This window comes from Lagopus leucura, unplaced genomic scaffold (assembly GCF_019238085.1).
Source record: "Lagopus leucura isolate 7727_CA_CO unplaced genomic scaffold, USGS_WTPT01 Super-Scaffold_73, whole genome shotgun sequence".
In the NCBI taxonomy this organism is placed as follows: Eukaryota; Metazoa; Chordata; class Aves; order Galliformes; family Phasianidae; genus Lagopus; species Lagopus leucura.
This window is the reverse complement of record NW_024962252.1, coordinates 72505666-72528149: the sequence shown is the minus strand read 5'-3', so window position 1 is coordinate 72528149 and position 22484 is coordinate 72505666. Positions and strand designations below refer to the sequence as shown.

At 38.7% G+C, this 22484-nt stretch overlaps 1 protein-coding gene across 7 annotated transcripts in view; it reads right to left on the bottom strand.

Annotated features, from left to right (window-relative positions):
* Positions 1–452: 452 nt before the first annotated feature.
* The window catches only part of LTBP1 (latent transforming growth factor beta binding protein 1), a 178860-nt gene continuing 156828 nt past the window's right edge, over positions 453–22484 (bottom strand). For 6 of the 7 annotated variants that reach the window (XM_042881769.1, XM_042881815.1, XM_042881778.1 and 3 more), the window contains 7 exons: positions 21250–21336; positions 18179–18307; positions 16731–16871; positions 13957–14127; positions 4335–4457; positions 2126–2275; positions 453–908 (listed from right to left, as the gene is read on the bottom strand). In XM_042881769.1, coding sequence (XP_042737703.1) covers positions 739–908; positions 2126–2275; positions 4335–4457; positions 13957–14127; positions 16731–16871; positions 18179–18307; positions 21250–21336 — 971 coding nt within the window. In that variant the 3' untranslated portion in view covers positions 453–738. The remainder of the gene's footprint in view (positions 909–2125; positions 2276–4334; positions 4458–13956; positions 14128–16730; positions 16872–18178; positions 18308–21249; positions 21337–22484) is intronic. The other variant, XM_042881787.1, reaches the window with a different exon arrangement.

Below are 22484 nucleotides of genomic sequence, written 5' to 3'. Positions count from 1 at the left end.
AATCCAATGTTGTCCACTAGCAGCTTTGAACTTGGCAAGAAAGGTTCTAGAGACTTTAAGTGCAGTAACAACCATACAGAATACAAAATGAATACAAGGACTTTTCTCCAAGGTATATAAACATTTGAAAACAAATGGTGCCTGCTCCACAGGGCAGACAACTGGCAAATTAAAACAAGTCACTGACCAATGTTCCAGAGTAGAAGGAGCATTACCCTGTGTAACAGTTCTTATAAAATATCCTAAGAATATCTGTATCAAATAATTTGTACTGATCAGAAAAAAGGTCTGAGAAGAAACAGTAGGCAAGGAACTGAACAATCAAAAATGACATAGTAATATAAAATATTTCCATCACTATTTAAATGCCAAATTAAATCAAGCAATAGTAAAAACAAAACAGAAACAAAAACAACAACAAAGAAACAGAAAACTAAAGCTCTTCTGTTTAAAATAACAGCACTGTTTTTGCTTATTTTCAATGATTTTTTTCTTATGAACACACTATATACTTGATTATTTCTTTCATACAGAGTAATGTGTCCATTTGGTTTGGTCTGTCACTTCAGTGAAGCTGACCAGCAGTCAGCCCATCACGTCTCACCTTTGACACATATTTAATGCTTTTTTCCCCTTATGTTCACTACTCTGGTGCCTCCTCTTCTCAAGTTAAATACTTTTTCTTCTTTTTCTTTATACAGTGCAGAGTATATGGGCTTAGGATATGGAGATTTTCCTCTACTCCAGTTCACTGTCTAGTTCTGAGTTCAGTGGTGTGCAGTAGTTTGGCTTGTCTGAAGGTACGTACCCTGGGAGACACAAACACTTGTACGAACCTTCTGTGTTAATGCATTTGGCGTTCTTGCAGAGAGACATCCTGTTGTTCAGCTCATTGCACTCATTCACATCTGCAAAAAATGGACAGCAAAACACACATACTTCAGCATGTAGGTAAAACATTTATTTCCAGCATTGGCAGGAGCAGAGTAGGCTGTAGGAAGACACTGAAAATTATGTATTCAGTTGAGATCAGGTGGTAATAGGCTAGCCCCAAAACTGTAACACACAAACCTTTTGTTGGGAAGAAGTGGTAGTTACCATAGGAAATCAGTGTATTTGAAAACCTTAAATTGTTACATTATTTAAGCGGTGGCACAAAACTTCAGTAACCACTTACAGGTTTCCATTTGATTGCATGAAAGTAGCTTTATAAGAAGAGTGTTGCTGGTTCTTAGTATAATATCTGTATTTAAAAAGCAATTATTTCAGGCCTTGCTGGTGCTGCCAACAAGACAGTTAAAAACAGCAAATTACCTGTAGTCCATAATGTGCAGCATTTGGCCTGAAACACCCAGAGCTAAGGAAGCCAATTTGCTGTAAAGTTCTGAAGATTACAAGGCATGCAGGTAAGCTTACCATGATACACCTAGGAGACCAAAGCTGTGCGTTACACAGCACACTGCTGGCAGGGTTAGCACGGACACTGACAAATACCCACACACCCCCTGTGATAGGCTGTAAGCTGAGAAGTGCTGCTTGTTTTGCTTCATCTTCTACCTGCCGCTTCACCTTTCCCTGTTTTTTAATTGTATACACAGTCACTAGATGTCCTGGTTGTCTGCTGTGCAGATTGACTAATTTATGAGTGAGAGGACAGACTGTTTATTTTCACTGCTGAAATCAGTGAGAGTTAGTGGACCATGTCCTGCCAAATGGATATCTGAATATTTGGGAGATAATGCTTAAAAGCTGCTTAAAAAACTCGCTCCTGAAATTACTCTTCTGCTCTGGATCCAGATCTATTCTCTATTGAAAAAGCTTTGCTCTCCATGCTACAGTGTTGCATTGTTGATACAAGTTTAAGCTTCCTTGCACAAGGGTGTGTCTTTTCATTTCTAGGCTCTTAACTGAACACAGCTGTCACGAACTGAGGAACAGCACCGCAGTTACTTCTGTAGCCCTTGCAGTAAATCAAGATTAAATTGGCATATTTAATAGAACATCAGTAATCATCAGTATCCTCTTTTTTTTTTTTTTTTTTTTTTCTTAGCCTCTGCTTAGGTCAAGTGACCGAATAAAACTGACAGGCTAAAAGAAGAATAAGTAGTAAATACGCTGTGCTCACCAACACAAGTCATCTTGGCCATGTCCAGGTGATAACCATCAAAGCAGTCGCAGGTGTAGCCTTCCTGGACTCTCACACATCGGCCATTTTCACATCCGTTCAGAATACCACACTCCTCTGCTTGTAACTCCTCAAAGCTGTTCAGAAAACCTGAGCGAAGAAAGAATTACCAACAAGTAAGTTAGTTATTGCGCTGCTGAATGAATATATACACCCAAACAGAGTGAGACTGAAATTCTCTTGGAGGTTTGCTGGAATGTGAGTTGACTTTGCAGAATGTAGGTCAGCTTTAGCAGAGCTACACCATCTGGAGTCATAAATGCACTAGAAGAGTGCTCTGATGTTTCAAGATGAAAACTGAATGACTTAGTGAATGCTGTATTTTAAAATTGTGTTTAAAAACCCGAGGGTTGGCTTTTTGGTTTGGGTTTTTTTTTTTTTTTTTTTTTTTTTTTTTTTTTTTGGTAAATGAAATGGCATGCTTTGTCTATTTTTTAAAGGATAAATCAATGTTTTCTCAGTTGCACATTTTATTTTAATATTTAAGTATATCAACTTTTGTGTAAACAAAGGTAAGCAGTGGTAGTGCAGTCTGGGACAAAAGTTCTTTACAATAGTATTCTAGAAAAGTGAGGTGTGCTTATGGGGGAAAATACTTAAATTCGATTGCCTTAAGGAAAGTAAGAAGAAATCAGATACTGCTTTACTATTGTGGGTTTGGTTAATAACTCTTTGGCTGGTACTTCAGCAATCAGTGCCAGTACAAATACTTGTAATCTACCCGTCGTTCCATGTCATAATTCTCAATGGTGAGTAGCCAAAGGCTCCCTGTTTCATTATGAATTTATGTATAAAGAGGGATGTGTATTAAAAAAAAAAAAAAAAAAAGACATTTTTTACACATTCAGAGATTTTCTGTAAGACTGAATTGCTCCTCTTAGTTCTGCGTAAGTTTTTCAACCAGCTTTCAGTTCACTGAGCTGTTTGTAACAGGACTGCAGATGGCAGCCCATCACATCAAAAGGCCTTCTAAGGAAAAAGGCTGGAGCGTGCGAGACTCTGTTGGCCTACCAGCATAATGAATATACAGCACAGAAGTGGAGGTGAAACTGGGGCTGGAATGGAACAAAGTATAATACATCTCCCCATCTGTCCTATAATGCATGATTAGTGGAGTGAACGCACAAACCATCGGTTTATGTAAAACCTGGTTACTTATTCACTGTTACAACAGTTGTAACCAATTTGCAAAGCCACCTTGCAATATAAATTTCTCTCCCTTTCCCGCTGCTTGTTCTGTCTTTTTCTATACATTTCATCCTGTCTTGGTTCTCGGATCTCTCTTTTCTCTACTGCCTTCCTCTTTCTACTCTGCCCTTTTGTACTATCCTCCATGTATATCCTTCAACTTCAGCTATACATACCACTTTTCTGTGATGAAAACGTCGGACCTACACCAAGTGGCTGCTTTTGAAGAATATACTGAGGTCTGTAAGGATTTATTTCCCTCAGGCCTTAACAGGAAGCTGGGCCAGATCCATCAACAGCCTGGACATTCCTGAAGGACATCTGAGATGTTGTACACAATCCCTCACATCCTGCCTGCAGCCCATTCCTGAAGGTTGTACGCATGCATGCTTTCTGATCGTCCTTTCTGTAGTTTCACTGCAGAGAGAGAACAGCTTGCGCGCTCTCCATTTCTTCCATCTGAATTGTGCTGGAAAATCATGAAATACTAGCATGGAGGTGTTTTCTTCTTTTTCCCTTTTTTTTTTTTTTTTTTTTTTTTTTTTTTTTGTGTGTGTGTGTGTGTGTGTGTGTGTGTGTATGTGTGTCTCTTTTCAACTAAATGTACTCCAAAGAACTCTGTCCCAAGCTCCAGTGGAAAATTAATTTGTGAGAAAGAAAACTGGCGCTCCTCTCTACCTTCAGCTGTAAATCTGTTGGTAAATATAAATTTAGTGCATTTGGCACAGAATGTTCTACTGTATTAAAAATTAAAATTGCACTCTGAGCCCAAATGGACTCTTATACAACACAGGCTCTTGAACCAAAACACCTGACTGAAAGCTAATGTCATAGGAATAACTAAAAAATAAATAGGACACATTACTCAGAAGCAAACAGAAGAATAAAGCCAGCTACAGGGAAATAATCCAAGTTACAACCCTCATTTCAAGCATTTTACATAACAGAGAAACTTGCTTACGATCTTCAATGAAGTATGGATTAGTTCCTGGAGTGTAGTGCTCCTCAAAGTCAACCAAAGCATCTTGTCCATATGGCCGTCGAGATCCTGGAACAGGAATGTTGCACAGCTGGGCATAATCCTCTGAGGGGAGAAAGAAAAGAGGATATAAAACTAATCACACTTGTAACACAGTCTGCGTTGCATTAGTCGCAGTGTATTGTGGCTCATATTAGCTGGAAATAAACTTATCTTCCTAGAAACACCATAAATCTGCGATTCCCACAAAGCATTGTCTCTTCAAGAAGAATGTCATTAAAATGTAATGAGCCAAATGCAGACTATTAAGTCATAATGGGATAACACCAGGGATAGATTTCAGTCAGTAACTGCACCAAAAGTTATGGGTCATGTTCTTCTGGTCTGCTCTTGCCTCGAGCCGAGGGATGCTGTGTGTCCCACTGCCAGTGCACCCCTGACCAGAACTAGCTATGCTTATGTTCTTTGCTGGTTTAATAAAGGCTCTCCCAGCCCTTGTCTGCTAGCAGAAGACATCCCAAAGGAAGCAAAAGCAGCTGTATTTCTGGCAGTGCCAGCCAACCTGCAGAAATCACAGAATAAAAAACCTTCCAAAATAGCATGCACTCCTTTGCAAACCATTCTTCAAACCACAGGCTTAATTGTTAATGCTGTTCAAGGCCTGCTTTGGCTGCAAACCTGACAGGGCAAGGGGAAATGTATGGGAGAAATAGCTACACTGAAATTCTGCCTCTTGAGTGAAAACATACCAAAGCAGCTCTTCATTTTAGGTGTCAGAGTCTGAAATGCTGGTGTACAGAGTTTGATTTTCTTTTTTTTTGATTTATTGTGCTCCCTCAGTTTGTCTCCAGTATTTTTAGTAAATGGTAACTTATTTGAGACTGGAAACTCTGTTAAAATCCAGTAATCCAGGTGCTCCCTTACGCTTGCTACAGACTATTTAGCATCTGTTTCTGTGAAGATTGCCTGGTGTTCTGAGAATCAGGCAGAGTAAGGACGGGAACGAAAACCACCAAAAAGAGAGAGAGGAAAAAAAGCCCTAAGTAGATACAAAATCCAAGAATTGCAGATGGTTACAAAGCCAGAAACCTCATGCTGTGTTGAACTGTCCCAGACAGCAAATAGTCAGATATATCCAGACTGCCTCCAGACAGCCCAGAGGACAGCCCCTTTTGCTGCTCAGCACTGTCTTCTGGTTTTCCTAGGTACTATCATCTCCTTCACATGGGATGGCTTCACACTGTACCAAAAAGAATAAGGTGCTCAAAAGTCTGCTTGAATCCTGTGGCCAGCAACTCGGGTCTTGTGAATGTGAAACACTATATTGAGTGCAGAGCTTGTCATTGCATTTTGTAAAACTGCCACTGGGTTCCAGCCCACGTCTGCAGAATGCTACTTAGAAATCCTTCTAAACCTCAACCACCTTCTGCTCCAAGCGCGAGGGTTTTCTCCATTTTGCTCCTTTATATTGTATTTAGACACAGTACTCTGTATACCTGAACAATCCTCTCCTCCTCACCCAGGTAAAAAAGGACACTGCCCAATGGAGATATCCCATGGTACTCAAACAAAACACAGCCAGCACAAAAAAAAACCTCGGTATATAATGTTACCTACATTCCTTAATGCACAGCTTCCCACTGAGTTACTATAATAACGATCAGTTCTAACAGTTGTTACCAGAAACACCTTATTTTTTCCTTTCCCCTCATTTTACCTCAAAGTACAGGAACAGCTGGGTTGTCATCTCAGACTGACTCTTCCATTCTTTTATGCTGAACTACTGATCCTTTGCTGGTCACGTGAAATGTCTGCATTTTTAGGTCTCATTATAACTAAATTAGCAGCAACAAAATGATGAAGAGTTGTCTTAGAGCTTACTGTAAGATTTGCTTTTGTTACAATGAGTTTTAACTGTATCAATGTCTTCCACAAGGCTATACTTACAACTGTAATACTCTGTTAAACTCTTGGAGTCCATCATGCTTAATTAACCATTTGTTAATGCAATCTGATCCTTAATAGTCCATATATTACCTGTATATTCTAGTACAGAAGCTTGCAAAGCATTTAAGTAGTCTTAACTTTACAATGTATACATCTATAGTACCTATATAGAATGTACACGCTTGTTTTGATACACACTGTGATGACTTCAAAATTACCTATAATAACCTTTGTGTACTGTATGCTCTTTTTAATTGTCCAAGTAATCATTGATTCAGCTACTAGATAAAACCAAGGAGAGCAACAGCAAGCCACCTAAGAAATCATAAGCAGAAACTCAGGACCAATAACCAAATGCACCATGTAGTTGTACTTGCTTTTCTCCCTAGGGAAGGAAAGGGTGGGCAGAGAGGAAAGTACAAAGATTGGAAGGCTCTTAGGAGGGACATGCTATGGAAAATCTTGAGAACTGGCGTTTTGAATCAAAGTTAGTTCGAGACTTGGATGCCTTTAGATTCCCTCTTTGGATGATAGAACAGCATGATAGTTACAGGATGATAGTTACTGCAAGACAGATGTGTATGTATAATTGTTGTTTTAAACTTTTCCCCTTGCTATGCTATGTTCCTACAGTTCCAATTAAAAATATATTTTAGGTCACCGCACTGCGCTGGTCACAATTTCCCAGGGAAGCAATTTAAAACAAAGTGCTATAAGATACTTTGGTGAAGACATATGAATAGTGCACAGAAAGCTGCAGCAAGTGTACAAATGAGTGAACAGCATGATGCTGCCCCGGGGAGATGTCTGGAGGAGGATGACATCATGAAGGCAGGAGGGAGGCAGAGAACAAGGAGCAATCTGTAACAACCTCTGAATTACAAAAACATTTCAGCTGTCATAGAAATTAATGCTTGCTTTCAAAATAGTCTTTCATATAAAATGATGGAAAAAAGTGTTTTCTATAATCACAGTCAATGCTAGAACTTTTTTCACACAGATTCATTTTCTCTGCTAGCTCATCTTCTGGCTGCGATCAGCAATAATGATGCAACTACTGTTACAAGGGGCAATTAAAAGGAGTTAATCTGTGTTGCCTCATGTTTTTCTGTGTTTTTCTCACAACATTGATATGAAGCATTGAGACAGCTTATTGTATAACATAGCAGAGCTATCATAAAAGGAAGCTGATTTATGCTTCCAAAATCATAAAGGACATTTTCTAAGGCAGATGCATGCACATGAAACAAATACGTTATGGGATTACAGCTAGATGCTCATGCATACTGGCACAGATGTTAGCCATAATTGGTGGTGAAAGCTGGGCTGACAAGACGACAGAACATGAAAGGGATGGATGGACCGCTTTGAGATTCTTGTTAGCACAAATGCAGCTGCACATATAATTTGCATAAAGTTGTAACTGCACAAGCTTGTGCGGGCCTTGCTTGCACCTGGAGTCATAGAAATACTAAACTCTTTAGTCAGAAAAAACATTCCCTATTTTATGCATCTAAGACAAAATACTATATTAAAAAAGCGTTTCTCGACATAACCGTGATTGAACCACAGCCAGTCCTCCCTCCTGCCTATAAAGCAAGCTTTATTTCTCTTCCAGCTTCTTAGAACTGTCATCATTGCACAAACTAAAAAGCAGCCAAGGTTATCAACATCATGGCAATCCCTTCATGTTATTTAAAAATGCAACACATCGACTATGGAAGACGTTACTGGAGGGAAGGACAAAGCCAACAAAACATGTATTACATGTAATGAAAGTACCTTCCCAATCAGAGCTTCTGGACATCAGTCTGAATAGGCTGAGTTTCTGCTGTCTCAGGAGATTGCATCACTTGTGAACTGAAGCTGAAAATATTTCTGTAGTACCTTTAGACTGTGCTCTTTGACAATTTAGATAATTTTATCAACATCTTTCACAAACAGATGCTGAGGTTTGTGGTAGACTGCATTCATATATATGCTACAACTCTTGGTACTCAAGAAAACATGAAGGGTACTAGGACTTTTTATGACAGAACATGTCTTTGCATGAAGAAACTCTGATTGAAATTGCTGAGGAAAACTCTCAGTGGATATAAAGCCCTGGTTAAAATTGAAGGAAGTACCAACCTCATGATATTAAAATCTTCCTTATGTTCCTCATCTGAGGCTGCTCATATTTCCTAAAACAAGCTTTTCTCCTACTGCTTGTGGTAGATTGTTAAAAGTCAGAGTGTTTCTGCCACAGCTTTGCAAATGGCCTTCTGAGTCCTTGCTGACTTACATATATGCATGGAATTCCATGAGCAAAACCCTTCCAAAGCTATTCTACTACACTTCAGAAAAAAACATTGAAAATCATTGACAGAAATGAAAGCAGCCAAAAATCTGCACAACGGAGCATAAGACTTTAAATATTCAAGACCCAATCACTACTATTTTCTGTGCCCCAAAGGTAATTCATTTGTCCAGCATCCTTACCAGAAAGGAAGCAGGCACAATGCCATCCTAAATGGAAAGATGAACAATGATCTCCAGAAATCAATCCAGTGCCTCCCTGCTGATCTTTACCATCTTGAAAGAGTACAGATGGAAACTCATCGTTTATACACATTGGTTTCCCTTGTACTTCAAGATCTTCATGAAGGGCACCAGCCAGAACTCAGAGGGAACAACATGTTCTCATAATATGGAAGCTCAGCCCAGAACTAACTCAATGTTTACGAAGGATACACAAAGTTCCTTGCCACAAAAATGCAATCCAAATAATCTGTTCTGCCAGAAGCCATGAAGTTCAACCATCATGTGTAGGCATCTCCATGGTCTGCACCTGAGTTAGTCATCCAGTGCTCCTTCTTAGTCCACTGAAAGACATAACTACTTTTAGGACACCATCTCATTCTGAAGTAGATGTCTGGAATAGTTCAGACAAATCTAACCATCAGGGTGCTTATTTCTTTTTCCTGGTGGAATGGGAAGCTGGTAGGGCTCAAACACATGTAGGTTTTCTGTATAAAAAGCATGAAATTGGCCAAGAGGAATCCTACATTCTCCTACATAACACTCCAGATGACTCACGTTAGCCACTGCCCTCGGTAGTTCTCTCAGTAGTCTGGGCTTTGCCTATACTACAGTGGAGATAAAGAGAAACTTTTAAGTGTAGCACAGGTCTTCAGCAGTTTCTGAACACAAAACACAATCAGAGAATTGTAGGATGGTTGGAGTTGGAAGGGACCTTAAAGCCAACTAGTTCCAGCCTCCCTGCATGGACATAGGCACTTCCTGTTAGGAAAGTATAAACTCCTGTAGCATCTAGTGACTGGAGTTTTCATTGCTATTTCTGTAGATCTTCTAAACATAAAATGGTTCCAGTTAAAATGCGTACCCACGAAATGTCAGAGTAAAATGCTGAAGAAGTGTAAGTTTAAACAGGTAAACAGGCTGAAAAATGGAACAGCAGTATTCTCTACAGTTGCACAAATGTCCTAATGACATTATCTTAGTAGTCAGACCACCAAGTTTTATACGCTATATATTTTGCTATAGATGCAGCCATGTATCCTCATCCTCAGTAAATAGTTATTAAAATGTCTGTAAGAAATGCAGAGCCCCAGTCCTGCCACCTTTTTCCATATCAGAACTTCTCTTGGCAGCTACCTACATACAGGAAGAGGAGACATCCCCCTTAACAGGCTGGCATATCTTTAGTTCAGGGGCATTAACTCCACCTTCCTAGCATCCTAAGCTGCTTACCGAAGCAAAGGAGGCACTGCACTGCAAAAAACAAAGTCCTAGGCAGGTTTCTGAAAAACGTTTTACAAATATAAAAACAGACAGTCTCCTTAATTTAAACACTGACCCTGACACACTTCCTTACTCCACATTTTCTAACTTCTATCCCCTCCCTTCAAACTTACTGTACCATGAAACAACACACCTTGCCTAACATTCATTTCCATCCCATAAGAGTCTCACAAGAGCTTCTGGAGTCTCAGCAGATTTTTAATGCGGGTGTTACATGTTCAGGTTAGCATGAGATGTCTATGGCCTAATTCTGGATTCCAGATTTTTTTCAGTCTTGGCCTATTTCTCCGTTTTCTGGCAGGGATACTTTGACCCAGCTGTTAAACCCATTGGAGTCTGTCTTGATGCCAATTACTAGAGCATGCACTCCATATGGAAACTGTTGGGTCTTCACAACACTAACAGTAAATTGAGTGAAGAAGCAGAGCATCTGAAGGCAGGTTGGCTGACAGGCTTTTTAAGGAATGGATGCTTTACTTTTGTTATCTAAAACAAAAATACCCACTTTCGCAAACTTCATCAATCTGTCAATTATTAGAGATTGCAAGTGATATTTAAAACTTCAAATGGGTTTTTAAGAAACTCGAAAGTTTCTTGACGACAATAACTGAAAAGTTCTTTGGGCAAGTACAGCTTAAGATTGCAGTAATTCCAGGAAAAGAACCAAAACTTTTAAATTTTCAAGACTTTGGTACTGGATGCAAACATTGAAAGTCTTTTTCTGTAACATAATGATATCATAAGACTGTAATGTTAGAAGCAATGTAATTGGAATCAACCTGTCCTTGCTTCCTTCTTTTAATGACAAGAAGGCCTATCCTGCAAAATTGTTAATGCAAATAAGATACATTCAATCACATCACTATATTTGATGTTTGCACTATTTTTGTCAGGAATTTGAATTAGTATTTTTAGTTTATTCCTTGGTGGTGCCTTCAAAATACTTACTAGCCTTACCTCTGGTAATACATTGCTGCTCAGTTGCAATACTTAAACTATTCCTAATTCTTTTTGTCTCAGTCTCCAAATACACAGCGTCATTTTCAGGGGTAATTGTTTGATCAAGCACCAGAAGGTAGGAAAATCCCCATCAGTAGTTTTCAAGAATGTGAGCAACTACATAAATTCCATGCTGATGAATGGATGGATTTCTTTTTCATTTATGTGGATCAACTCTTTATCTCCCCACTGTTTCTATGCTGGATCTGATTCAAACAGGAAGTTTAAATCTTGTAATGAAAAATTCGAGTGCTTTCAGAAAAGGCTGGGACACCATATGCATTTGTTTTAGAAGGTGCTTAACATTCTCTCACTCATAGCTGTAGCCCTGTATTTCCTTCTTACTGCAACATCTAGATCCTTGGGTATAAGATAATTAAAATAATTATGATATTTATGTTCTTAACTAAATCTTAAAGAAGTTATATAGGCAGAGTATAGATACTGTAAGAAGAAACCACAGATCAGCAAATGATCTAGTTATCTAATCCATTTCATGGTGAAAGTCTGTCAGTGGTAATGCATCCCCATGTCTTCGTTTTCATGTGTCACAAATCTTCAGAACGCCCCTAACTTGGAAAATAAGCAAACACCTTCAGTAGTCAATTTGGCCAACACAATACACAGCTATTTAAAAATGGAGAAATTCCAGGTTCCCCAGCCAGGACCTGAACCTGTGACCTGCTGGCCCAGAGGTGTGAAAGCACTCTCTTGAGCCAATGATATCACTTTAAGTGCTACAAACTGAAGACATGTCAAATGAATCATTTATTCAGTTCAGTCAGCTTCAAATTTTTCTTGGTAAATGTTCCTGAAAACGGAGAAGGTTTCCAGGTTTGTGTGTGTGCACGTGCACATGTGCAAGGACACATGAGCATGTACCACCTACACTAAGGAATGCTGGTTTTTTTTTGACATACTGAAGATTCAGTATGCTTTTGTTCTTTTTAACTCTCTATATTCCAATCCAATTTAAGTAGTCTGAGATCGAAGTATGCCTTGTACTTTCATTTAAGGCAGATATTTTGCAGTGCTCTTCAGCTTTGAGGATCATCCAAGTGACTTCTGGAATCTTGTTATCCATCGTGATCCTTCATATCATTTCTTTAAAGAACTACTCATGTCCTTTCTAGTTAGTTGGGATCTGCATCCTGCTGTTGTCACAGGGTTTCTGCTCCAGAATCCTGTGGATTCTGGATGGATTAAAACCGATGTAATTTCAAGTCTAAATATGTTCAAACTGAATTTGTTCCCTCATCTTAACATGGATACCATTATTTAAAAGCTAGTGGGACTTATCTATGATGTTGATATAGCAGAGCCTTACCATTTACAACCCTTATTCTGCATTTAAGTCTGGCTTTTTCCATTTACCCTTTTAAGATGGGTTCTCCATTCCATGACCATCGTGGTAGTTCTCTGTTCTTTTTCAGGTTTACTCTACTTTATTCTGCTCTGTCTTTCCATCTGAGGAGCTCCAGGTCAATGCAACAATTCTCACCATGAATTATTGCCTTGAGTGTTTTTTTTTTTCTTTTCTCATTCCATTTCAATTGTTATTCTAGCCAATGTAGTAATTTCATTCTGTACACGTCCAGCTTATGTCATACTGTTTTTCTTCTTCAGTCTCCTGAAGAAGAGTGAGCATTAACCAGTAGTTACTCTGGCCAACACCAAAGTCAGATTTTTTTTTTTTCCAGTTGCTGTACTTCCAAAGCAAACTCAAACACAGAAAGATATATATGAACAGTTCAAGGAACTTGCAAGTGAATTCTGAAAAGATAAAACCCAGGCAGAAAAGAACACAGCTCCATTAGTGCTTTGATAAGCTCTTCTGTGTACTTTGAACCATGTTACTGAAAGACACTTTGTAAGAAAGTCACATCCAAACTAAGCACTTCAATAGTTTATATGGAAGAAACAGTGATTGCATACAAGTTATTATGGTACCAGATTCTATAATACCAGGGCTGTTAAAGCTACAGATGTATCACCTCATGTGCTGACATACAACTTTGTTGCTTCTATGGGTCTCTTCTCCAGTTTTCAGCTCACAGAAAATGTCTGTGTCAGTAACAACATATCTCTACATCTGTTTAGCTTTTGTACTTGCCACAAGACATAGTTTCTACTTGAAGTATCTTGGAACAATGTCTAATTTCTAAACGCTAAACCAAAATGTAGTCATAAAAAAATATGACCTGCCAGTCAGTTTGTGCTCTAAAACACTCTTTAACATCCTTGGAAATCCTTTAGTCCTTATTGTACTTCATTTCCCTTACCTATCTTAAATTGCTTCTCTAAACATTTCATAATAAGCAAGCATGTAACCATATAATAACAACGATTTCTTTGATTTAGTGATTTGAAACCACTATTTAGCAGACCCTTATCAAGCAAACATCCATTTGCAGCCAGCCTGGCAGAACATCACACTGAAAATATATCTGTATGTGTAATACCTGCAACAAAAATTGGAATCATTTATGTAGCCTGCTGAGTATTAGCATGTGTGCACATGAACTATGTGTATCTTTTCAGAGGTAGTTTTTAATTTCTCTTTTGTGGTAAGGAATTCTGCTACTCTTAAGATGCCCTCCTATCTTCACCAGGGTCCTACACTGCCAGTCACTGAGAGATTCACCCAAAAGAACTGGGTCCAATAGATTCCAAAAAGTAAAAGCAGTACATTTTCAAAATCTGGACCGTAATGGCTTCCCCTTATTTAGGGAGAACAATTTCCATTAGCTTTTGAAGGGTTGTGGGTTTTTTATTCATTATTAGCCCAGGTATAGATGCAAGAGATTAAACATGTCAGAGTTTGTTCCAAGAATGGAAATGTTCATTTCCTTACCTGATTCTTTCATCGGACACAAGGCGCACTGCATGCCCCAGGCTTCACCATACAAGCAGCAGCACTCAGTGTATGTAGTCTGCTTTCCAACCAGAGGTCGACTACAGACAAAATCGTCACTTAGATGCTGCCAGCAAAGATCCTGGTAGACCTCAGTTTCTTCAGTTTGTTCTGATGGAGAAGACAGTATTACATCATATTTGCAGCACTATTGTTTAAAAAATAGATACTGGCATAATACAGAGTTCTGTAAATACACACTAGAGATTAACCTAGCTTTACTGCTCGTGAATCCACGACAAGACGGACTTTACTAAATACAAATTTAAGCATTTTTAAGTGCTTGGTGACTCATCCCTTGAGATTTTGATTTTTCAATGGCATTATTAGACACAAAATACACAAAAACTAAAATTTCCGAAGGAAATAACCATTCATTAATGATAATAATTATTCGTAATTATTAACAGTTAACAATAGTTATTAATAATTAGTTATAGGACTAGAGGGAATGGTCTCAAGTTGTGCCAAGGAGATTCAGATCGGTTTTGGGAAAAATTTCTTCTCTGAAAGAGTGGTCAGGCACTGGAACGGGCTGCCTGGGGAGGTGGTGGAGTCACCATTCCTGGAAGTATTCAGGAGAAATTTAGATGTTGTACTGAGGGACAGGGTTTAATAGGAAATACTGGTGGTAGGTGGACAGTTGGACTACATGATTTTGGAGGAATATTGCTGAATGCTTAGCACTGACTCAGCTTTGCTGTCATGGAAGTTTGCATAGATCTAAAAAACAAAAAAGCAGTGTTTGGACAGTGGTGAATATTTGGAGAATTACTGGAATGAACCTTTAATAAGGGTTATTTTACTTTTCTTACATGACTAGCAATAGCATCAGAATGAACCGTTACTGTTAGAACAGAGCTGAACAACAATTTTACATGGGCTCAACAGAAGACTGGAAAAATTCTTGGAAGAATCCCATTAACTAAACAAACTGCATCAGACTAATGAAATCCCATCAGCTGAAAATAGTTAGAGGCTGGGAGAATGTTGGGGGTGGGGGATGAGGGGAAGTACTGTTTATCTGCTCTCTTCTGGTCCCTAATAATCCACTTACAGCTATTGTTAGAGATGGAATACTGCTGTGAACTACTGTCACATTCTTACCAACATTAACAAAACATGTATTTTTGTTGGAATATTTGGAATATGTTTTGCTGGAATATTTCAGAGGCATACTAGTTTTTACAAAATTCTCAGCAGCAACAATTACTTCCTAGTCGTAGCAATCTGAAAACTTGATCAAAAGGAGAACAGAAAACTTCATATACTTGGAAAGTAAAAACCACAGCACAATTGTTTTATAAAAACATCTGAAATGTTTTGATTTTGTTCCAACACAGAACAAAATACAAGAGTTGTCACAAACCAAAATCATGCAAGTATTAACTTCATTTTTACATGATACAGCCACAAGATGCAGTAGTGTGCAGGTAAGTATACAACAAAAATCTACAGTGTGTTCTGCAAGTGTAAAGATCTAGGTAGATACTCGCTAAGAACTTGCCAGAACATGCAGTGAAGAGCAGCATTGGTTATCTGCAACCAGCTCCAAATTCTGCTGGTACAAAGGAACCAGCGTGTGCTGTCCTCTGCAGCAGGGAGGACAGTGCCAGTAGTGATACAAGGCTTGAGTGCTTTGTGCTGGGTGAAAAGGTCATTGATGTATTCTCCACAGTATTGAATGATGGAACACCCTTTTGGGCCCTTTTCTCTTCAAATCCTAGATGAAAGCAAAGAACAATCCTGCTTTTTGTTTGTTTAACTCGAGACTGAACCATAGGAATGCTGTTGTCCTTTCACAGTTCCAGGCAAGAGGATGACTACACTGCTCCTCAAAAATACCAGTTCTGTAATTCTGCATGACTAAATCAGGCACTTGGTCTGTATATCCACATTTCCTTTCACAGAAGCACCTTAGGAAAATTTATTGAGAGTTACAGGGACCAGAGGTCTGGATTATGGTTATGCAATGCCAATACTAATAAAAAACACTGTGATGTTTCTTTAAAAGTTGAGCATGGCATAGGCTAAGCTGTACAGACTCAATAAATGCTCTGGATTTCTGAAACATTTCTAAGAATCTCAGAATAGCTGACATCTTTTTCAGAAATCAATCAGTGTCCACTGAAATCAAAAGAATGCAAAAAATATTATTTAAATAGCGTCACTGCAGCTCACAGCTTGAAAAGTGAGCCTGATGCAACTCAAATATTAATCAATTGAAAGCATAGATATAATTTAAGATGCTTTCTTCTATATTTTGTTATTCCTGGTTTTATTCCAATGGTAGAAGCTCACAGTCATTCATTCTGAATTAGAGTGGACTAACTCCAGAGTTAGCCCACAGCCAAATCTCAGTCTCACAAAGCCTGCAAGCAAGATGCACCTCTTTGCGTACAAAGCTGTAAGAGGCCAATGCAGAGCTGGTGAATCAGCAGTGGAAAACTCCCCAGCCCAAGCCTAATTTTAATTGATACTTTCAGCAGTCTCTTGTCTAACATGGCAAGGTAGAGCCCTGTGAAGTCCTACAACATGTTGCTTTCTGGATAAACAGGTGATGAACTAAGCAGTGCCCTCCAAAATCCTCTTGGGAAAAAAAAGAGCAGGTTCATCCAAGCACGACCCATACTAAGCTTACTGTGGTCTGTAGCCACGTTAGCACCACCTTATAGAGGTGTACTCACTCCAGGAATATATATAATGGATCATACCACTTGAATCTGCTGGTCTGATGCATCGCTTTTCTGTTGCGTCCAAAACCATTGGGTGTGTACAGAAACAGTTGTAAGATCCTTCTGTGTTAATGCACTGGCCATCAATGCAGCTGTTTGGGTCCTGACATTCATCCGTGTCTTAAAATGGAAGGAAATGTATCAAGGAAAGCCAGCACAAAGCAGTTGTATCGTGTTAATCAGTGTTTATATTTTCTTACAGTAGGAGTAGATTTCCCTGCATGTCTTCTGTTAAGTACTGAAATCCTGCCTGTGCCCATAAAGAAGAACAGACAGATGAGCAGGATGGTGATCTCTAATCCTCAGATACCAGGATCTGGATGAGGAGGTTTGCTGAGGTAGGAGTGCCAGGCATACCCTGCATCCAGCACAGCTGCAGCTGGTTCACAAGTTCCTATCCTTGTGGGATAGTACTGGCAGGCATGAGAGGTGGGCATACTCTCTGAGACCCTTCATGAGCTCATCAGAAGGACGGATTAAGTTATCTGGCCACAACGTTTCTTAGTTTGGATTGGAGAAGAAAAGCAGAAATTTAGCCCAAAGGGAAGAACAGGCCATACTTAAAAGAATTACCTTAAATTAGCAAAGAAAAACAAAAATAAAACCAACCAAACTTTGTAAAGAAACAATCTTAGAAACCCAAGGTGAAAGACTCTCTTATTGTGGTTGCAAAAATTACTTCCTTTCATTATGCTATTCTGCACATTTTACAAGGTTATTTGCTTACAGAATAAAAGCAAGGGTGACACTAATTTTTAGCTGAATACCAGAACCAAAGGAGTACAAAATTCTGTGGACTAAACTGAGCTTCAGAGACCTGAATTGTAATTTCACATTGCATTTTAACTCCTTGTGGAAAATAATCTGTCCTTAAAAACAAACAAACAAACAAAAAACCTATACCTCTGTTGATTTATTATACTAAAACCAGCACACTTAACAAATGTATGGTGGGCTTCACCACACTGACTTCAGGTGTTTGCCCCATGTACAAAGAGCAGAAAGCTAAATATTAGCTGGTGTAGTAAAGCAGCAGTGTATGTTTGTAGGGAGGGAGCTACCTCCAATCACTGTGCTGCCTGGATAAGGGCTGGTAGCAGCTCTAAACTACACTCAAGGGAGCACAAGGAGCTGTTTTGGAGATGCAAACTCGTGGGAGCAATTTGCTGAGAAAGGAAGCAAATAAAGCAATCTCTGCTCTACATGCCATTACCATGTCAGCCAAAATTGCTGCCCAGCCAAGCAGAAGGGAAAAGAAATGACCCAGTGCCTCTGAAAAAGCTGCTATTACAGGAGTTTGGAGGCCCTGTGTACCTCTCCCCTTACTGGGAGTACTGCAGTTCTGGTGGGAATTCAGCTGTTTGAGTCTGCTTGTTTTGCCCATCTGCATACCATTACAGTGACAAGACCATTTTAAATAAACTTACCAAAGCACTGGAGCTTAACAGGGTCATAGTATGTGCCTTGTTTGCAGTAGCACTCATAACCTGGCTGTGTATTCAAACAGAAGCCATTTTTACAGATTTCTTGTCCAAAGAGCTGGCATTCGTCAGCATCTGAAAAGAAAACATTAAAGGCTGCATTATCATAATTATTACAAGGCCACACAGAAGAGCAGAATGGAATAAAGCTTGTACACGTCTGTTCAAGTAAAGTGCACTTTAAACAGTGGGGCCTAGCAGCACAGATATTCATAGAGAAAATAAATCTGATACAAAAGAGGCAAAATAGAAAAGAGGTAGCCAAAACAGAAAAGAGAAAACTTGTGCACTATAACTTTCTCTTGTCAGAGTAACTCTTATGGCACATACACATGGTAGATGAACTGCACAGAGTAAAGCCTGTGACACTGGGAGAAGCCTGCAGCTCCTCTATCTAACCTTCAGGCAAGCAAAACAGATTCAATATGGCCAGGCCTATGCTTTTCAATATAATTTGCTTTACGCAAGGGATTCTCACCATGAAATCCTATCAAATCACATCATAGTACTACAGAACTAACTAAGCAGTTATGCTTATTGACTTTCGTCGCTGCTCTCTTTCTTTCCCCGCAGTTTGGCAACTGCTGTGTGTAGCAGAGAATCCTCCTATCGGCACTTAGTGATTTCATTATGCAAACGTATCAAAAAGTTCACTGGAGACTTCCTTCCCCGTAGAAATAATCGTGTCTGTTGCAAAATGCAGCGCTGCAGCTCTTAGAGCCACCAAGTGACAGAGAGAATCCATTAGATCAGAAAGAGGGTGTTTTTCCAACCCTCTTTCATTTGCTCAACCTATCTGCTACACTGCTAACGCACTCTGTTGAAGCTAGGTTGGTATAAAAACAGCAATAACAAGCACAGTGTAAAGTAGGTGATTTTCTCTCAATACCAGTTGTCTCAATCCACTGTCTTCTATAGACTTACTCCCCACTAGGGCAATATATACTTCAGCCTCAAACTGTCATTTCCAGTTGTACATCAGTTTTAAAGGCAAATTATTCAAATACTTTTTGAGAGGAACTGAAAGAACAATAAAGCTATTTATTTTTACAGTTACTCTTCCAGCCCCTAAGTGGCTTCAAACATTAAATATTTTAAGTTGGACTGTTTAGCAGCAACGCAAAGATTAATAAGAAATATTATTTAGCTGGATGTCTGTACATGTATTTCTTTTTGCTGTGGAACAGAGGTATGTGTCTGTCTGGGGAAAAGTGGGAGAACCTGGCTGAGCATATTCACTTCTGACAGATAATTTCAAATGAAACAGGATCTTTTCCTATATGGAAAAGTTTGCTGACAAGAGCAACAGAAACACAAGTTAGTGTAACAGAGCAAGATCACATTATTAAAAGGACTTGTCCATTTATTGTCTGTCCTCTGTGCCGTTCCTAAGGTTATTAGGAAATAAACTTATAAAAACAGAAGGAGTCTCATTATGGCAAGGAGTAGCTGAGGATATTTCCAGATTGAAATATTTCCGCCCTCCAGTACTCATGGCAGCTAGAGATGTTACCAACCCTGAGGTAGCACAACAAAACCAATGAAGATTTGGTTTGACACATCTGGACATCGTGTGCACACACTGTGTCCCAAATCTACAGAAATCTCTACACAGATAAATAACATGCTTAAACAATCCTCAAATAAACATACCCTCACAGAATGTTAGGTGCTTCAAGAGAAGCTCTGTAATAGTATCCTGACTTGTCTAGATGGAAACTGTCAGCCTAGCCATCTCATGCCATCAATCATAGGTCTGGAGTGATCCCATGACATCTTTTTCTTTACTCACTCTAAGTTGGTCAACAAAGAGACACCTCTAAAGAGTGAAGATCTTACACAAGAACCCAGTTTAAATGCCCAAATTAGTTTGAATGAATCTGGGTATTAGTGCCTCACAACTTTCAGTATCTTTTCCATGCCCCTGTGAAGTAAAGGACAGCATGTTCCTCAATTTGTGAAAAGCAAGGAAAGGTACGAATAAATACTTCATGAGGACAACACTGAAAGATAGAAGGAGGGCAGAGAATGGAACTATTCACTAACCAGATAGGAAAAATGACCTATCAGTATCCTGGTCATTGAGGAAGGATAGTTAAAAAAATGTACAGATAACAATCATACGAAGAAAATATTTCACCATCAGTTTTGTCATCTCTCAGATTTAAGACTGACAGAGCTGGGATTTAGCTGGAAGCAACTTTGGCCAATGTTTGTCAACCATGTGACAGTATGCCTCTATTAATAGTAGCTCTTTAAAAAATATCCAATTTTACTGCATTTTTATGTGATGTGAACACATGGTAATCTCTACATAAATTCTTGATTTGTAAAACAGTGATTCTAATAGGAAAAAATATATACAATTTGTATACTTTTTAAAGATACTGCAGTTACTGTATAACTCAAACACAATACATTGATTTCATTTTAGCTAACTACTACAGTGCATGACACCATATGCTGAGGAAAATTGACTTCACAAATATGAGTGACCACTTTTCAAACAGGAATTTCCCTGATCTTGCTCTTCTCTTAGTGATGTCCACACCCACAGGCTCAGATTTCTGTCACTCACATTCTCTACAGTCTTTTGTTCAGGAATAATTCCATGAAGTTCTGTAATGAGAATCTCATTGCTGAGCTTCCGTCAGTTTTTATATTCACTCTTTCTTCTAAGTCTAATTTTAACAGAACACCTCCTCCCAGCTGCCCACGCATTTATCTACACAGTTCAGGCTGCTTTGCATTTTGTATGTAAATGACTATTTGAGGTTTACAGTCTTGGCATCTAGTCTTACAGTATATAGCACTTAATACAAAATAAACTGGAATATCACAGAGACCGTATAACTGATATTCTGTCTGTCAAATGATGATCTTCAGCACTGCTCCGTATCACAAGCGGTTTTTGTCACCTACTAAAATTTGAATCAGTATGTTTACATTGCTAGCTCACATTTCTAGTTAATCAACTACCAGAAATTCTGAAGGAATTGATACAAGTCAGCACTGACCTTTGTAATTCTCAGCAAGAAGCCCATAAGATGATTCTTCAGAGGGAATGAAGCCTTTCCCTTCAGGACACAAATCAGTGAATTCAGCTACGAGAGAGGGAAAAAACAAAAAATTATGCTGTCCAGAAAAACCTACTTGCATATACTTGTTATATACATGTTTCATGGTAGTTTGAGAAATCTGAGGCAACCTACACATCTATGCCATCATGCAAACCTTCAGCTAAATGGGTGATGCTAATTCTACAGCTCAACGTTTTGCTGCTCTCAGAACTACTAGCAGAGGAAGCTTTGAAAAACAGAGCTAGGATACCCAGCTATCACAGAGCTGAATGTAAACTCATTTATCTAGCTTCTTGTCCGAAGAATATAGTCCTCATTGGGTTACATGGTGCATTGGTGTTATAACAATGTCAGTAGCAAAATTATTGTAATTAAAGCGAGTTTTGGCCTTTCTGAGCTACACTGCAAGTTGTAGTGTAGACACATCCCAACTGAGATACAACCCTCTGTGCATGTACTTCAGTGAAAACAGTAATTAACTGCAACAGGAGAACATTGTATGGATAACAGAGGATAACTGTTTAAAGTGTCTTGGAGACTGTACAGAATCAAGTAAACCTATCCAAGCAGAGTGTTTACCTAATGTGCTTCATTACAGTTTCACTGATCTTAAACTACAGCTAAAACAGGAACTAAACAAGATGATGCATATGAATATAAATTAATCTTTAGTATTTAATATAAAGAAGTTTATGCATGTTCTCTTTTAATGTGATTTTTTCCAGATGGTTCTGAATTTCAGCCATCACTGTTTATATTTCAAGTATTGTTTTCAGTATTTGTGACAAGTATCATATGGCTGTGTTTTTCTAATTTAATATTTAGAGGTTACACAATAGTCTGCAGACGGCATGATTAGCTGTACTGATCAGTAAGTAGGAAAATGTAAAACTATCATCATAATATATATCAGTAATTCATAGCAATGTAGAAACAAGATTAAGAAGAATAACTACAGACTCAAAAACATGTGATGCTTACCTTTGTTTTCCAGCTTGTGGAAAAAAAATCTAACTAAAATGATGTCATTGCATCTATACCTTCTGTGATAACCCATTTTTGTTTAAAATCTATTGGAGATAATGCTGCATGGTAACATTTTATCCCCATGTTTACTATGGCAAAGCAAATGGATTTAGTCTAGATCTAATTATTCCTATTGACTTTTCCTC